The sequence below is a fragment of the Daldinia loculata genome, assembly GCF_022478755.1.
Source record: "Daldinia loculata strain CBS 113971 unplaced genomic scaffold F4817scaffold_24, whole genome shotgun sequence".
Lineage (NCBI taxonomy): Eukaryota > Fungi > Ascomycota > Sordariomycetes > Xylariales > Hypoxylaceae > Daldinia > Daldinia loculata.
In genome coordinates, this window is record NW_026054878.1 from 221,450 (window position 1) to 232,885 (window position 11,436).

The following is an 11,436-nucleotide window of genomic DNA, read 5'->3' on the forward strand; positions in this document are numbered from 1 at the left end:
GAGACATCACTTATAGTGTGTTGTCGTGGACTAGAGCCCGGTATATTGGGATAGGTAATTAACCCCGACTTTATCCAATTAGTCAAATGACAAAACATTACTTTTTATCGGTTATAAATCTTATTATACTCTCTTCTTATACTATATAAGTCGTAGACGTTACATTCCGCTAATAATCAGCTTCTATAGTTGCCCCGTACTTAAGCGCCCTATGCCTCGGTCTTAAGCCCTTGGAGCTTTTCCTCCTTCTGCGCCTCTTGTGTTTCGAGTATCACGTCGGCCGGAATGCGATCTGGCGTAGCATTGACTAGAACTAGCATTGGACCTACAGCAGCTGCCATAAGAGCGAAGGTCACACAGCTAAGGAATGTTTGTTAGTACAAATGCCAGCAATTTGTCTCAGGGAAGAGCAGCACATACAATCCGATCAGGGGGTTGGCTTCGATTTGCGTATTCATGCCGTACGAAATAGCTTGGCCGACAGCTTCTAAACACCTATCAAAATTGTTAATCATTGTATTCACTTCATATGCGACGCGTCGTCGGCTCGACCAACATACCGGAAAGCTGCGCCGTTACGAACATTGGATTGAGCATCTGTCGCAAATGATGATAGGAGCCAATACATATACGACTGCGACAGTGGACCCGTGGTTTGGACGAAGAAGTATGGTAAGAAAGATGAGGCGTAGATCGACTCATCCCAGTCGATCTTACCGGGGTTTGTAGTGTTAAATCTGGCTTGCATGACAATAGACCAGATGTACACGCCTAGGTTGAGGATAACGACGGTAAATAGGCCTACTTGCGCCCTACGACGTTGGCTGAGAGACTTCATGTCGAGGATAAAGCCAAGACCGAAGCATCCGACGCTGCGGCTTTATTTAGCAATAGATCCCAGATCACAAGAGCAAAAGAAGGCCCGCTTACATGCAGAAGAACGGAGAGACGAGTGAAGATAAAGCGCGAGAGCGGACGGAAAAATAGGTACCAAGATAAGTAGACCATGTACCACTACGTTGGTTAGTTTCGTGTCAAGCCAGCGTCGACGTAGTAGCTTGCCTGTAGAAGAACGACCAGACTGCCCATAAAGATGAAAGTAGGATAAGCTTCGAGGTCATAGTGAACTTGATGAGCTTAGATTCTTGCTTGAACGTGAGCTTCTCCGAGACTAGAATGCGCGTGCCGTCGGACCGCACGACCCTCTCGAGAGGCGAGATTAAGAACGCGAACGGCAGCCTAGGTATATCAGTATAAGTACCTCCTAATATACGTTCACACAAATGTAATGAGTTATGCTTTAGTTGGCTCGTTACTTACGCTAGACTTTCAATGATTAAGAAAGCGATATAAGTGTCAGGAGTAACTCCGCCAACTGTTCCTTTCACGTGGTTCTTGGACAAGCTGAGATGAGGATCATCATCATTAGCATTGCGTTTTCTCGATGTTTTTCGGTGTGGTGCAATCGAAATACTGACTTTATAGCACCTCCGACTAGCTGTCCGAGGTTTCTGGCGACAATCCACAATGCTAGGTATTTACCACGAGCACCGGATGGTGCCAGTGACATGATGGATCCCGACTCTGCGACGTACCAGCAACCGCTGCCAATGCCGGTAAAGAAGCCGCCGAAAATTAGGTACCATTGATTCCCGAACTTGCTGTTGCAGTAATACGATGATCCGCGGATAGGAAATGACATGGCGCCAATAACCAACGCCCACTTTGTTCCGAGCTTATTGACGATGGGACCGCCAAACATACAGACGGTAGCGAGCATTGCATAGTTAATCGCCGTGCTATTTTAAAAGGCCTTAGTTAATAGTTGACCTCTGAGGTGCTCTCTCGGATTAGGAACGTACGCTACGTTAGACGTCTGGGGAGTTGCTAGACCACCGCCACCGAGACCCGCGATGGCGTCTGCCATTGCTGGACCGCAGAACGCTTGCTACGTAGGTACTGAATGTCAGCCGCCGTAAATAGGGGAACTTGGAACGTATTTTGGGCGTTTAAGAGTTTCAGGTGCCGAGACTACCTTGTGTTTCCGTACATACCACGCTGAGCAGAAGCATCTGTGTCAAGCTGTGCTGATGGATTCGCTTCCATAACGGAACTGCTTTCCTGTAGGCGTCCATATCGACCCTCTCGTCAGCATCGTTCGTCGGGTTCATCGGGAGTGAACCCTGTCCTCGAAGTGCATCATCGTCCCCACCGGCGTGGGTATTGGGAGGTGCAGCATCGAATTTAGACATGACTTGACGCTGTCTCGACTGTTATTACTATTCGTACGAGTATAACAAGTCTGGTATACTGAATACTGAAGTGAAATGGAGGTTCTTAGTAGACATGCTCACGACCTTTCACTAGATATATATACAAGGTAGATATATATGTATATACCCCAGCCATATCGCGAAGTCTGATACCGAGCATCAGCTTTCCTCTGCTTATCATGGCGGCGGTTTAGATAATCTGTGGATTCTTTCCTCGGGTAGTCCTTCTGCAGACTAGGGTAAAGATATCTTGGGGCCCCGCGAAACTCTGAGAAAGCCTTTACGTTATGGTTTGGGCATGAGAGCCCACGTGAATAGTATGTTCGAAGACCAAGCTGTCTTATCCGGTTCACCTCTACTTGACCGCGGCGAGCGCCAAAGTACATAGTCAACTCGGCAGCATTAGACCGATTTAGGAAACGATAGCAGTCCCGAAGTTATGGGAGCATGTAAAGACCCTAGAGCTTGGTTTTCTGGCCCCGCCTTAGACTGTGCCGTTTTGAAGTTTTAGGGAATCAATGCCGACGCATACGACTCTGCATTGGCCAATAACATACGTGACTTAACGATAAGTGACAGCCAGGAGTTTTGTCGTTATTACTCGCTTTCCCTATTCTGGTAACCGTAACAGTCCCGACCCGCGAGTCTATCAGCTGGGCGTAGGTGTGTGTTGCTGAGCCTCTAGAGCCGACGAGCAATCTTATTAGAAGGAAGATAGCGAAGTTATCTAAACGCTACGTTTTAATCTACATCGCAAGTAGATAGAGATAGGGATAGGGGTATTGACAAAAGCTCAACCTCCCCACAGTCCCAATTAATAGGCGAGCATTGCCTTACGCTATTAGTAAATTTCCCCTGTCACCGGCCAACGGAGCCGTTACTTTGAGCCTTGATTCCGTATACCCCGGGGAAGAGTACTATGTAAGTCCACGTCGCGATTAATATCGTGCCACTGAAGACCGGGGGTTGCGATTTGGCTTTGACGGAGGAACCTTACACGGCATGCTTCTTTATTTAATCGTCAATATTAATTTCAAATAATTGACATCTCGACTAGATAGAGGTCAAATCGTAAAACTTAAGGCATACTATCTGTATGAGAGTATGGCCACGTCTCGCGCAAACACGAAAATCGTCGTCGTCGGCGGAGGCGGCACAATCGGTTCATCAACCGCTCTACATCTTGTGCGCAGCGGGTATACACCGTCGAATATCACCGTCCTTGACACATATCCTATCCCTTCTGCGCAATCCGCCGGGAATGACCTTAACAAGATTATGGGCATCCGATTACGGAATAAGGTCGACCTACAGCTGAGCCTGGAGGCGAGAGATATGTGGAAGAATGATGAGTTGTTTAAGCCCTTCTTCCATAATACTGGCAGAGTAACTTAGAAGTCACCCCTCTCGCGCATCTCTTTGACGCTGACGCGACCTAGCTTGACTGTGAAGGAACCGAGAAAGGTATAGCCTCTCTCCGACGGCAGTATCAAGACCTACTTGACGCAGGTGCTGGATTAGAGAAGAGTAATGAGTGGCTGGATAGCGAAGATGCGATTTTATCTAAGATGCCATTGCTGCAACGAGACCAAATCAAGGTGAGATCTCCCAGTCTGTCTATACGTGAGCGAGATGTGCTGATACGAAGATGACGTAGGGGTGGAAAGCCATATTTAGTAGCGATGGTGGTTGGTTAGCCGCCGGCAAGGCAATCAATGCGATCGGCGAGGAGCTGCGAAATCAAGGAGTCAAGTTCGGATTCGGGGGGTGAGAAAGGATATTACAAATCCTCTTATTAGGTAGACTTGCGAATTTACTAACTTGTAACCCGAATAGCTCAGGATCCTTCAAGCGACCACTCTTCGGAGACGACGAGACGATATGCATCGGCGTTGAAACGTTAGATGGAACCAAATACTACGCTCACAAGGTCATTCTAGCTACTGGAGCTTGGAGTCCCGCATTGGTAGATTTGGAGGATCAATGTTGTTCTAAAGTACGTATTTCGATATTCGATGAGTAGAGATGCCGTAATACTAATCAGTAATGATAGGCATGGGTATATGCCATGATAAAATTGTCGCCTCAAGAAGCTGTCGAGTATAAGGACTCTCCTGTGGTATACAATGGCGATATTGGTTTCTTCTTCGAACCTAACGAGTGAGTGACAACCCTATAATTAAGATATAAATGAACTAGGAAGCCAACAATCTTCAGGGACGGTATAATTAAGGTCTGCGATGAGTTTCCGGGTTTCACTCGCTTTAAGCAGCATCAGCCATACGGCGCCGCAAGCCCTAAACGTATATCAGTTGCCCGATCTCACGCAAAGCACCCTACAGACACGTATCCCGACGCATCAGAGGAGTCGATCCGCAGAGCCGTTTCGACGTTCTTACCGCAGTTCAAGCACAAGGAACTCTTCAATCGAGCGCTGTGCTGGTGTACAGACACCGCGGACGCAGCATTGCTGATCTGCGAGCACCCAAGATGGAAGAACTTCATTCTTGCTACAGGAGACAGCGGGTAAGTGGCCAGATAGCTCGCTAGGAATAGTCACTAACGTCTACAGACACACTTTCAAACTCTTACCTATTATCGGTAAGCATGTGGTCGAACTTGTAGAAAATAATCTAGCAGAAGACCTTGCGCATGCGTGGAGATGGCGACCAGGAGGCGATGCTCTAAAGTCGAGACGTGCGGCGCCTGCGAAAGACCTTGCAGATATGCCCGGATGGAATCACGATGATGATTTGAGCAGGGCGAGACTATGAACGGGAATAGGGGTAACTACCTACCTACCTAAACAGCAGGCAAACATATTATTTGAGGAGTGCCTTTCTTATCTTCCATTAGTTACAGGTTGTGATAACTTTTCGACAAGTATGATTCCATCCCGGCAACATGCCAAGAGACGTTAAACCACTTTCTACCTAGAAAACGCATCGGTAGTGAGCTTCTCACCTGTACATACAGTCCCTTACCTCCTCATAATCTATTACAAGGAATCAAACATCCGTTATCTTTTACATAGGTACCTAGGTAGGGAAGCGAATCCTAGCTGCTTTCAACTAAACGTACAACAAGAATTTACACCACGCGACCCATTCGAAATGTTCTGATGCCGGAAAAGTTAACATCTCCCCAGCTGCTCCAGGTAACCTTGTCACGGAACTATAAGCTTTATTGGCGTATGGACCTAATTTATTCGTCGATTTCCGTCGCGTAAGCATTCATCTAGTTTCCCCGGATTTCTTGCAATGTTCCATGCAAGATGGGGGGCGCCCAGCCTTGGAGGATTCGGTTACGTCCCGGCGGTAATTAAGCCAACGTCTAGATAACCAGAAGCAGTGCGAGCAGTGTTATCACAGGATGTAATAGTTCTCCCTGACGTGCGACGATATCCTGGTAACGTGGCATTTGGTTCCGACCACCTCCCTGATCCGGTATCGAGCTTCCTCACGATAAACACATTGGCAGCGTGCGGAGTAGATAAATACTAAATACCTGTAGGTATATATATATATAAATATATATACATGTGTAAATTCCTTTGTTATCGAGAGGGTTATCATTATAACTTACGTTCCCATGCGGATTTCCTTTTTGTCTTCGACACATAACAGCTCCGAGCAGATATAATCGCATTACGAAGTACATGTCGTATATATAAGTCGTAACAATGGCGGACGTCGAAGCAGGGCAAAAGGACGAGATCAAGACGAATGTCGCTGATAACCAGGAAGATGTCATCGGTGACCTAAAAGCCGAACAGGAAATGCGCAATGTCGGTACCCTCGATCGCAAGCTTAAGTCGCGACACGTTCAGTTCATGGCCTTATCGGGCGCCATTGGCACGGGGCTTTTCGTTGGCAGCGGTCAGGTCTTATCACTTGCCGGCCCTTTGTCTGCCTTTCTTGCCTACTTAATCACGGCTTTCAACGTCTACTGTGTGGTTCATAGCCTAGGCGAGATGGCAGCCTATCTCCCCTTACCAGGCGCCGTCCCTGTGTACGCTTCGCGATATGTCGACGAGGCGTTGGGCTTTGTCCTCGGTTGGAATTATTGGTACCAACTCGCTATCGGCTGCCCGATCGAGGTGACGGTGTCAGTTGTGGTTGTAGACTACTGGCCAAACGATATTCCCAAATCTGCGCTTATCACCGTCTTCTTCTTGGCGATGGTCATTATTAACTGCTTCCCCGTGCGTGTATATGGCGAAGCAGAGTTTGCCTTTGGCGCTATTAAGCTCACGACGATCGTCGGGTTGATCATCCTCATGTTTATCACCACCTTGGGCGGGACGCCTAGCGGTGAGAGGATTGGGTTTAGGTACTGGAACAACCCGGGACCGATGAACGAATATCTGACGACGGGATCACTCGGGAAATTTCTTGCCTTCTGGAAGGTATTCATACAAGCCACGTTCTCATATGGGGGGTCCGAGATGGTGGTGATTGCTAGCGGCGAGACCGAGAACCCACGGCGTAATATCCCCAAGGCAGTCCGACGAGTTTTCTGGCGAATTGCCCTCTTTTATGTTGTCGCTATATTCTTGGTCACTCTATGCGTGTCTTCCCAGGATGACCGTCTCCTAGATGCCATTAAGAGCTCGGCTCCCGGCGCCGCGGCATCACCTTTCGTCATCGCTATCGAGAACGGTGGAGTCAAAGTCTTGCCTTCTATTATCAATGCCGTTATCCTCACTTCGGCGTGGTCCGCTGGCAATTCTTTCTTCTATTCATCAACCCGAGTTCTATATGCCGCCGCATTAGACGGTAAAGCGCCCAAGTTTCTTAAGTACGAGAAATGGGGTGTCCCGTACGCCTGTGTCGGCGCAACGACAGCTCTTAGTTTGCTGTCCTATATGAACGTAAATAACCAAGGAGAAGAGGTCTTCTTCTGGTTCTCAAATATCTCGGCTGTCTCAACGCTAATTGTCTGGTCGGCTATTTGTATTACCTACTTGCGCTTCTATTATGGCTTACGCTATAATGGGATTTCACGAGACTCTTTGCCTTATAAGTCGCCTTGGCAACCGTTCCTAGCTTACTTCGCCATATTTTTCTGTCTCATTGTCGCGATTTTCAATGGGTACGACGCTTTCTTCCCCGGAAAGTTCAGCGCAAAGACGTTCGTACCGCCTTATATTGACATTCCGATATTTCTCTCCCTGTTTTTGGGGTATAAAATAATTAAACGGACGAAACTGGTTAAACTAAGCGATATGGACCTGTGGAGTGGCAAGGCAGAGGTAGACCGTTTGGAGGGTACATGGCCGGACGTGAAGCCAAGGAACTTCCTAGAAAGAATTTGGTTCTGGATTGCATGAAAATCTAGGTACTAAAAGGTACGATTGATGAAAACGAGCAGAGCGACTGTCTTGATAACCTAGTAGTATTAGATACTGCCTAGTATAAGCGATATGCCTTATGTATTACACTAATGGAACGTATACCCCCTCATAATTTCCTTCCCTTCGTATTAATTCTTAGTTGAGCACAACCAATATTCCTCACAAATTTACGATAATGGCTGCGCCACCGAAGAGAGCAGCAGCGCCAACGGCACCAGTCTTCATGGGCATAGCTGCGCCTTCTGGACTAGACGACTCTGCCGGACCGCCTGCTGATGTAGCGGCGGGGAAAGTGGTAGTAGGGGTTGTAACGCCACTAGTGAAAGGTACACCTTCAGATCCGGAGCTGGCGTTGGTGAACGCAGGTGTGGCTGACGAAGCTGTCGTATCAGGGGCCGCAGACGTGTTACCCGGGTTTAAGACTCTGTTTCATGTGTTAGCAAAATATGCTCATATGGCTGCGCTATGGGAGGAAGCATACTGATCGACTACGTGGACGACGCCGTTCTCCAACAAGATATCGGGAACCGTGATCTTTGCCGAGTTGGCATATACAGTGCCGTTTACCACGGTGATGGTAATGTCTTGTCCGTTGACGGTAGTAAGTGTCGTATTTTGCAGTTTTGTGCTATAGTTGACGGAGCCGTTGACGACATGGTAGCCGAGGATATTAGTCAACTGGTTCGAAGTAAGGTTTCCAATTACGCTTCCAATAGCGTTAAAGGCGTCATTGTTCGGGGCGAAGATGGTAATGTTGGGAGTGTCAATGACCGAGTCAGTCAGATTGGCCGTGCTGACAGCACCCTTAGCAGCAGTGAGGTTTGCGTTGGACAAAGTTTCTGTCGCATTCTGGGGGATAACGAGGAGACTGTTTATAATGTGGATTGTGCCGCCAGTGAAGTTCACATTCTACGAGATCATTAGTCGAGACTTATCTCTCCCTATTCAGGCGAAGTACTTACGGGAGTGATGATAGTGGCATTCTCCTTTAGAGCGCTGAAGAAGGTCACGTTATTATCGTGAAGCCGGGCTTCAACAACCTGACCACCAGTTACGTTGGTGTACGTCTTGTTGGTCAGCAATGTAGGAATGAAGACTGATTCGTTTCCAAAACTATCGTTGTGGTATGTCCCATTCAGGATATGGTAACTCAGCAAAGCCTGCAGATAGTCGGAGTCGTCAAGCTGAAAGGCGGTTTCATTGTTGCTAGTCTGAGCACTAATAGCATCGTTGCTGGGGGCCAGAATGGTGACGTTTTGCAACTTATTCAGAGACTCGAAAAATTGGGAGTTAGATGCAATAAGAGCTATCTGGTATGAGCCATAAATCCAAGTACTAGGGGGTATAGATTGTCATACCATTCAGAGACGACAGAGACGAGTTTTGAGAACCTAGAGCGTCACTCAAGCTCGGTGTCTGAGCGGCGGCAAGAGAGGCCAGCGCCAAGGGAAGAGCTTTCTTATACTGCATGGTAACTAACTGACGGCGAGAAAGATGAAAAAGTTGCACTGGATGTGATACGAAGCCGGCGTCACGAATGTTGCTTAATGGTTAACTACCTGGTACATATTGGAAGAGGAGAGATGTTCGGGTGTGCTCTCCTCCATTTAAAGAAGCTTTCTCCGCAACCATTGACGGCGACGATGGCGGGGTTGTTAACCAACACAAAGACCTGATGAAGTCATGATGTCGAGAATCAGGGCCAAGACGACGGCATGGCCTAATTGCATGCCTGAAGCCAATCAAGGATGACATATTCTATGGCCTAGTTTCTGGCACGGCGTTGATGACGAGGCAAAAGCTAACGTAGGCCACTAATCGTGCTTGTATAAGCCGTCCTATCCGAGTTGTCAGCCACAACTTCAACACTACCGAGACAAAAGGATACATATTTCTTACGTACCATTCTGTAAAGAATTCAAGTATGTCGTCAAGTGAGGATCAGATTAGCTGATCAATAAATGATACTTTAGCTTCGAAACTAGAAATATGGTTGTAGTTAGCTGTTGGCTTGTTCTCCGCATTTCGGGGATCTGATGGCCATTGACGTGATCTTTCCAAGGAAGATCGAAGTGGCTTGGTACACAGCATATTCCAGCAGCGATCACCTAGGTACCTAGCTGAGGCTGAGTTTCTTAGGTACCTACCTAGGTAATTTAGTACCTAAACATGTTTAAACTTGAATTGTTTCTATGAGAATAGAAAATAGTTGGACAAGACTTGAATTATACGGGAGATGGACCGTGCGTAGCTTTTGCAGTACGATAGTAATCCTGTCTTCCTCGACACAATATTCCAAACGTCATAGACTCATAATCTACATATCATGGTGTAATAGGCCGGTTAGTCTTGAAGGTTAATAAAGAGCACTTAAACAGGAAACGCGTCGTTAAAACATAAGGCAATGATGCCAAGCAGGCACGTGGTAGATTTTCTGCATTACGCTCTGAAAGAAATCGTGTAATCTCATATCTATTCTCAAAGATTGCGTGCGGAAGCAGGGGATAAAGTGTATCCATACGAAACACTTGGTACCGAGGGAACAGAAGGAAATAAATGAGATGTAAAATATCACTATCACTTGTTAAGTGTAGCACCGTTGATGGAAAGATGACCCTCATCTTAAAGCTAATTTTCGAAATTTCTCAATATATTTACTGTTGCAGTGGCACCAGTTCTTCAGGCCAGTCCCCTATTATTCATGGTAAATATATCTATAACTACAATAAAGCTCTCGACTACCTAGGAGGTAGTTAATATATTATTCTATCTAATTATATGGAGACATTCACAAGCTTGGATTATTAGGGGTCGATTTGCTAACTGCTATATGTGTAATGTCTCGAAAGCCAAAATATACGGCATTGATAATTTCCCTAACATCTACTCAAATTCGATGAGACCCTTCTCACTGAGTGATTCTTCACTGGATGTTGCAGTCACTGATTCTTGTAGATCCTGCTCCCGGAAATCCAGCCACGCCGAAATCATAAGTACGATAGAGAAAAGGGAAATTAAGAGGCCAAGCCAGCAAGAAGTTACTCGCCGCCCACACAGAATTGCGTCGGAATGTGAAAAGACATTAGTACGGCTGCTGTGACCCCATTTCGACAAGTTGGTTTCGTTTTGCTTGGTATGATCATTCAGGTTCCCGGTACATTCTTCGTTAAATACCCCGGCGTTTACTGAAGCATATATAAATGCAATCAAGGCGAAGATGGCATTCAAAGAGAGTATCGCCATTAATGTATATCTAAACCAAGTTTTTGCCTGTGTTATCGTTTTGATTAGCATTGCTGCGTAGCTTCTATAGGCCATTTTGATAGATTCTTACACGTTTCGACGCATTCCTCAGAAAGAATGGAAGAAAAGTTTCTATTAATATAGATACCACTAAGCTGAATGCCGAGCTTAATAATAATAGACTCTCGGTGAGGGTATATGGTCCTTTGAATTTAGACAGCAACCATAATTCACTGCTCTTTATCCATATGGTAACCTGTCCGTCGGGAAGTACCAACCAAACTAGAATGATTATGGTTACGAATAGAATTAAAATCGTAAAATATTCTAATAAAGACGCCCTTCGTTTAGTTGTTGGGGGGTCCAGTAGTAGTATAATCGACATCGTTGATTTGATTGGTATTGGCTGAAGTTTTCTGAAAAATAATTATCAGTTAGATATTACTGAAGGTGTCTAGATGCATCACTTAAGATATGGCTGGACCGCAGGCGACAACATAAGCTGGCTTCTAAAGTTCTTTTAAAGCGTCCATACCCAATGAATAATATCATGATATTTTTAGG

At 46.3% G+C, this 11,436-nt stretch overlaps 4 protein-coding genes across 4 annotated transcripts; 2 read left to right on the forward strand and 2 right to left on the reverse strand.

Annotated features, from left to right (window-relative positions):
- Positions 1-123: 123 nt before the first annotated feature.
- On the reverse strand, positions 124-2,810 carry F4817DRAFT_106788 (MFS general substrate transporter). Its single transcript, XM_049297416.1, has 9 exons — positions 2,055-2,810; positions 1,863-1,948; positions 1,479-1,799; positions 1,321-1,404; positions 1,063-1,239; positions 931-1,014; positions 561-872; positions 421-495; positions 124-360 (listed from the first exon to the last, which is right to left on the reverse strand). Exons 1-9 carry the CDS (start codon positions 2,250-2,252, stop codon positions 210-212), a joined length of 1,488 nt encoding a protein of 495 aa, XP_049159117.1. The 5' UTR covers positions 2,253-2,810; the 3' UTR covers positions 124-209.
- Positions 2,811-3,377: 567 nt separating this feature from the next.
- On the forward strand, positions 3,378-5,047 carry F4817DRAFT_358713 (fructosyl peptide oxidase; the record flags this gene model as incomplete). Its single annotated transcript, XM_049306060.1, has 7 exons — positions 3,378-3,659; positions 3,713-3,871; positions 3,931-4,040; positions 4,110-4,269; positions 4,327-4,433; positions 4,491-4,799; positions 4,846-5,047. The coding sequence occupies 7 exons, from the start codon at positions 3,378-3,380 to the stop codon at positions 5,045-5,047; spliced, it is 1,329 nt and encodes a 442-aa protein (XP_049159118.1).
- Positions 5,048-5,758: 711 nt separating this feature from the next.
- F4817DRAFT_337406 (proline-specific permease) lies at positions 5,759-7,674 on the forward strand. The gene has a single exon (XM_049303297.1). It carries the CDS (start codon positions 5,956-5,958, stop codon positions 7,603-7,605), a length of 1,650 nt encoding a protein of 549 aa, XP_049159119.1. The 5' UTR covers positions 5,759-5,955; the 3' UTR covers positions 7,606-7,674.
- On the reverse strand, positions 7,675-9,823 carry F4817DRAFT_337409 (FAS1 domain-containing protein). Its single transcript, XM_049303298.1, has 5 exons — positions 9,533-9,823; positions 8,988-9,467; positions 8,592-8,935; positions 8,111-8,538; positions 7,675-8,053 (listed from the first exon to the last, which is right to left on the reverse strand). Exons 2-5 carry the CDS (start codon positions 9,097-9,099, stop codon positions 7,789-7,791), a joined length of 1,149 nt encoding a protein of 382 aa, XP_049159120.1. The 5' UTR covers positions 9,100-9,467; positions 9,533-9,823; the 3' UTR covers positions 7,675-7,788.
- Positions 9,824-11,436: the final 1,613 nt, after the last annotated feature.

Excerpts from the sequence above, each read along its gene's own strand:
- F4817DRAFT_106788 (XM_049297416.1), bottom strand. The coding sequence starts at position 2,252 with ATGTCTAAATTCGATGCTGCACCTCCCAATACCCACGCCGGTGGGGAC. Across the intron at positions 1,800-1,862 it reads CCCCAGACGTCTAACGTAGC|CACGGCGATTAACTATGCAA; the intron begins GTACGTTCCTAA and ends CTTTTAAAATAG. Across the intron at positions 496-560 it reads CGTAACGGCGCAGCTTTCCG|GTGTTTAGAAGCTGTCGGCC; the intron begins GTATGTTGGTCG and ends CAATTTTGATAG.
- F4817DRAFT_337406 (XM_049303297.1), top strand. The coding sequence starts at position 5,956 with ATGGCGGACGTCGAAGCAGGGCAAAAGGACGAGATCAAGACGAATGTC.
- F4817DRAFT_337409 (XM_049303298.1), bottom strand. The coding sequence starts at position 9,099 with ATGCAGTATAAGAAAGCTCTTCCCTTGGCGCTGGCCTCTCTTGCCGCC. Across the intron at positions 8,936-8,987 it reads GTCTCTGTCGTCTCTGAATG|CTCTTATTGCATCTAACTCC; the intron begins GTATGACAATCT and ends CATACCAGATAG. Across the intron at positions 8,539-8,591 it reads ATGCCACTATCATCACTCCC|AATGTGAACTTCACTGGCGG; the intron begins GTAAGTACTTCG and ends ATGATCTCGTAG.